Genomic DNA, 6,000 nt, shown 5'->3' with positions numbered 1-6,000 from the left:
ACTTGAAATATCAAAATCGTTTACATCATCAGGAAATATGTATGTACATGCTACGTGAAAACAACATATCTAAGTGTATTAACTAGCTTTTCTATATTGCAGGGTGAATGACGCATATTGATATAGAATGCTGTTCAATTGCTATACGCTCTGTTCCTGTAATATATAATATCTTAATATTTTAATTTTTGTGATACTATATTTTTTATAAATTAACATGTTTGGAAAAAAAGAGGATTCAAAACGACAATCTCGAGCTGCTGATAGTCTTATACAGGTATTATTAACCTTACCGTAATATTATTAACCTCACTTTTGAATCGGTTACATTTTTTTAAACAATATTTCTTAATAGTATGGAATTTTCGATGTGCCAGAAAATTTGGATAATGTAAGTAATAATTTTATGGATGATGAAGATGATGATGATGATGATCTAGAAGCTGAGCTGGCAGCTTTAACAATTGGTGATGATAATAATGGCAAATCTAGACATGGTAGTAAATAAATATCATTTATATGTCTACTGTTGATTAATATTACAATTACTTAAATTTTATATACATTAATCATATATTTTATATATACAGTATCTCGTAAACCAGTTCCTAAAGAAAATTTAGATGCAATGATAGCTGAAAGTATGAAAGATATAAGTCCTGAAGAGTTATCTGATGGAGAAGATGATGCAGAATTATTGGTATAAATACTACTATTTATAATTTTATTTTTGATAATTGTATAGTAGTATATAGTAAGATAATTTTTGACATTTTATGTGTTAGAATGAACTTAAGATGATCACAAATGAGGAATCTTTAGAAAGAAATGAAACTTTAGAAACTGAAAGTACAGAACAACCTGAAATACAAACTCATGATACCTCTATGGAATCTATGATAAAATTATTACAAGAAAGATTACAGCTTTATCAAATAGCTGAGAAGAAAGCAAAACAAGAAAATGAACTAAGTCGAGCAAGAAGATTTAATAGAGGTATTAGAACACTTAAGGAATTATTGAATAATGCTGAAGCAGGGAAAGCTATTAATGAAAATGAGATTCCACCACAATTGTCATCGTATTCCACAGCTGAAGCAAATGAAAAAGAACCAGAAACTACTATAACACAATCTACAGGTATTATATATGAATATTTTTTATGAATATTTTTTTGTAACCATTTAATATTATATTTTTTAGATCAAATTACTACTCTACCTGAGGTTGATACTACTGTAACTCAGGAAAATGATACTGCTGAAGAACTTACTCTTACAAAGGGTATAGATGAAGAAGCATTAAAATTATTAAAAGATAGGCAACAAGAATATAAAATAGCAGCAATAGCATGGAAAAGGGCTGGTAACATGAAAGAGGCCCTTCAATATTTAAATATAGCAAAACATTTTGATATAGTTATTTCAGCAGTAAATGCAGGGGAGACTGTTGATTTATCAGATATGCCACCCTCACCAAATATTCCTGAATCAAATACTACCACATCAGCAACAGAAAAACCAGAAAAAACAGAAAGTGAAACACAGGGAAAGAGTTCCATAGATACAACTTCAACTGGTATATTTTGACAATAATTCAATCGATATTAACTAAATTTGTTAATAGTAATCATATTTTTAATATTTTGAAAATAGAAGTGAAACCATCAGGTCCAGAAAATTTAGAAACTGCTTTAAAAGAACGTCTTGAAGCATGTAGAAAGATAAAAGCAACTGCAGAAAGTGACGGAAACTCATCTAAAGCTCGTAGATATGGTCGTATTTGTAAACAATTTGAAGATGCTATTGAATTACATTCATCTGGGAAATCCGTTCCTCTTGATGACTTACCAATCGTACCTGGTTTTGAACCTCTTACAGTTACTAAAGAATCTAATGTGTCTGATTCAACATTAGAAATGAACGAAAAATCGTCAGAATCACTACTCCCATCTGAAAATAAAATTTCTTCAATTCCGAAAACTCCTGCTTCTCTTCCAGGAGATCAAACAGGTATAAGAGGAAACATTATTATTTATATAATAATACATTATCGTTATAACACGTAACTGACAATATATTGTAAATCATAGGGAAAAAACAAAACCAAAAATGTCACGTGCACAGGAACAGTTAGTTTTATTACAACAGCGTCAGCACGAATTAAAACAAGCTGCTCTTAATGCAAAAAAAGATGGAGATATAGAATTAGCTCGTACTTATCTAAGGCAAGCAAAAGGAATTGATCCATTAATTGAAGCTAGTAAAGGTGGCTTACCAATTGATATGAATTCCATACCATTATCTCCAGGAGCTAAAAAAGAACTTAATGCAGATAGTATCATAAGTATGTTAAATGATAATTTTACAGTAGTTAACTCTGAAGATTGTTTAGAAGAGGCAAGTGGAACAGATGAACAAATTTATGAAAATCTCGAGGCACAGTTAATGAAACAAATTACGGTAAACAGAAAACATATATAAAACTAAATTATGTTATAAATTCCTGTTAAAAATTTATGTTTAAAAATTGTACGATTTTATTATAGTGGTGTTTGTGCACGAGAGATCATTGTAAAGCATTAGGAGATGTACCTGGATATAATAAATGGGAGCGATTTGCATTGAATTATAAACGAGATTTAGATATGCTAACAGTTCGAAAACGAGATGCACTGCCACCACCACAACATCATTATGAAGTGAAAACACATACCATAGTTCAGTTAGTATAACATTTTCCTTTTTATTATTTAAAAAAATTATTACTTTATAATTCTAAATATGTTATTTTATAGGAGTTGTACAGATTTAAATGATAGTGATATAGAAATTTCAATAATTAGGGGAGTAAGTTACTCAAAAGAAGCAGATACTTATGTCATATTTGAATTTCCTTATCCTTCGGATAATCCTCCAACTGATAGAACAGCAACTATTAAAGGAACATGTAATCAGAATATGAAGCAGTATTTTCACTGACTGGAATAGATCGTGTGTCAAGACAGTGCCAACGAGTATTCAAAAGACATGCATTAAAATGTCAAGTTTGGGCTAAAGGGTAATGAAAAAAAAAAAAAAAACGATGTAATTGTAGTACTGTAGTATTATCTTATATTTTCTAAATATTGTGTCATAATCATTCTTATGATTATATGTTTTTGAATGTATAATGTTAAATGTTTTTTATTGTACGTTTTTAAATATTAATTTGTAATAAGTAGCTTTCTTGCAACACAGTTCATTACAGTTGAAAATATCGATAATAACATTACATTATTATGTATTGTTCGTAAATAATATTTTTTCTATGTTGGATAAAATATTTTGTTAGACATATAACTGATACCATCACGATATCAAAAATAGTAAATAGATTAGTACGTTGCTTGCAGATGCTCGCTGAATCCCATACAGTGTTGCACTAATCCAAGGTATGAAAATTTCGAATTTTTGTAAAGCACTCAACTCTTAAATTATAAGAGAATGCTTTTATCTTAATTTATCTGGCCAGCTGCTGATTTTTTACCTATTTATTTTTATTTATTTCTTTTTTTTTTGAAAAGTATTTATTATAAAGCAAAGAAAAGTTAATGTATCATAAATGTTATTACGATTATTTATTGCGATTTGCAACTTTATTCATCTTTTTAAGATTGCGTTTAAATATCAAATGATTAAATACATGATTTATAGAGCCTTAATATTTGCACGAGCAGACTGTAACAATGTAAATCTCTACTGATTTTAGCTTTAAATTGTAATAGTTGTTCCTTTACTTTTTCGGTTGTATGTAATTCGTGTATTTTGTTTTGCAGAGGATTTTTCAGAAGCGATAGTCTTCTAGGTACAGTAACAGCAAAATTACAACCTTTGGAAACTCATTGTGTACTTCATGACTCATTTCCGGTAAGTAATAGACTATTTATTAAATATTATTTTCTACTTTATAAGGAAATTTTATATTATTTTAGTTAATGGACGGGAGAAAAGCAACGGGTGGAAAACTTGAGTTAAAAATACGATTGAGAAATCCAATTCTTACAAAACAAATAGAGAATATTACAGATAAGTGGTTAATTATTGATTATTGATGTAATATAACGAAATTGCGATTTTGAATTTCCTTTGCCAGTGACTGCATCATTGAGTTCTTGGTAATGTATCTTTCTAATTGTGATCTAATAGAAACATATATTTTGCTTTATTTGTTTTAAAGCTTTAATCTAATTTATGTGAATATGGATACCAACAGAATAATCTAAAGTATATAATATGAACAGTCGGCTCTTATAGAAATTTGTGCAAGGATATTTACATACAATATGTACAGAAGAATAGTTTAATATGTAAATATTGGTAAACAGTGCACAGAAAATTTATAAACATTGTGTATACCATGGCTGATAACTACTTTTTTAATCTTAATATATTAAAAAGGAGGAGTATGTTCCTCTTCTTTGTTTTTGTATCTAAAATTATTACCAATTACAAATTGTAATAAATAATTTAAACTAATTTATGAATAATTTAAACAATATTTTTTATCGTTTATTGTTTAAACAAAAAAATAAAAAATTAACTGAAGTAGTAATTAGTACTACCTAAGTTAATTAAAATAAAAAGATAATTATATCAGTAAGTTACTGAACTTATTCAAAAATTAAATATTTTTATAATATATTAAATAGTTAATTAGTTAGTTAATTAAACGAATAAGTTTTAAGTAAACTATATGTAATTAGCATGTACGTAAGAGACTATCGGTTGTACATATTGAACGATTTAAACGTGGAGAAGGAACGATTGCGGGCTGAAGCTGAATCCACATTTCCAGAGAACAATGCAGCAGGTGAACCCCACTAACAAACTATTGTCTGATAATCGTTCAACTCTGTCTCCTCCCAGTTCGTCATCCTACTGTTTCAATCTGGTGCAAGTGATTCTAACCACTAAATCCTTATAAGCTACATAATATTTGCGAAATATACATATATTTATTAGAATGTAGAAACAACTATTCGATTTATAAAATAAATATGAAACATAACTTTTAATGCTAAAATCATTATATTTAATTTCAATATTTTTATCGTAATTGTATCTTAATTTAACCACATATTCATTTTTATGCGGTAATAAATAAAAATTTTGTTAGGAAAATGTAAAATCGAAAATAATTTAGAAAATTATGAAATTATTACAGATAAATAATCGTTATAACGTATAATAAGAAAACATGATTATAACTAAAAAAATATTATTCCTTTATAAGTAGTAATTATTGCTCTCTTATGATTATCGAAGTTTCATTTATAAACAAATGAATTATTATTGCAAACATTAACATTAATTTTCTCTTAAATCTTTACTTTTTTTTTTTTTCTTTTTTTCGTAACGCGATTTAGTTTAAATACTCCGTTCTTGACTATAATTTTTCACAGAATAGAATTGAAAGGATCTTTATAACACGTCGACCGTTTGTGGTACATACGGGTAAGGGTCATAGTGCATTATAAAGGGGTGCTTTAAAAGATTGGTACATAAAAGCGGTTGACACCCACCGTGTCAAACACTGATGTCTAGTGGTTCCCGAAAAACTGCTCGATTATATCGTCGGTCGATTTACATCGGCTAGACACAAAAGTCTTGCCTGTGGTGCGCATATCGATCTCACTATTGGAAAACAATGGGATTTATTTGCCAATTAGTCAATTAGGTCGGCTGAAAGGGCGCAGGGTAGCACAGGCAACCTAAACTTCGACGTACCGCGAATCTGGATTATACGGTCCAGTGCAGAGTGTTTGACGAGCATATACATACCGCGGTTAATGTTGACCTTTCGGCCTCAGCCAGCGGGATTCTGCGTGCAAATTAACGATGTTTGTTCTCAACCCTTTGGCTTGCCTTGATTCACCAATCTCATTGCCTTGCCCTCCTCGATTGTTAGCTACGCTAGTTCTTTTGTGCACAATTTAATTTTAACCCTTAAACGTTTGCA

At 29.2% G+C, this 6,000-nt stretch overlaps 1 protein-coding gene across 1 annotated transcript; it reads left to right on the top strand.

Moving 5' to 3' along the window:
• Positions 1-217: 217 nt before the first annotated feature.
• Positions 218-4,093, top strand: LOC143220440 (coiled-coil and C2 domain-containing protein 1-like). Its single transcript, XM_076446092.1, is given in 14 exon segments — positions 218-277; positions 356-500; positions 591-700; positions 786-1,140; positions 1,204-1,578; positions 1,656-2,012; positions 2,093-2,110; positions 2,113-2,462; positions 2,549-2,724; positions 2,798-2,952; positions 2,955-3,060; positions 3,395-3,433; positions 3,818-3,908; positions 3,974-4,093. Coding segments are annotated over 14 exon segments (2,457 nt in total).
• Positions 4,094-6,000: the final 1,907 nt, after the last annotated feature.

Source organism: Lasioglossum baleicum, unplaced genomic scaffold, assembly GCF_051020765.1.
Source record: "Lasioglossum baleicum unplaced genomic scaffold, iyLasBale1 scaffold0957, whole genome shotgun sequence".
Classification (NCBI taxonomy): Eukaryota; Metazoa; Arthropoda; class Insecta; order Hymenoptera; family Halictidae; genus Lasioglossum; species Lasioglossum baleicum.
Note: the sequence above shows the minus strand (reverse complement) of the source record. Positions and strands in the feature narration are given on the sequence as shown.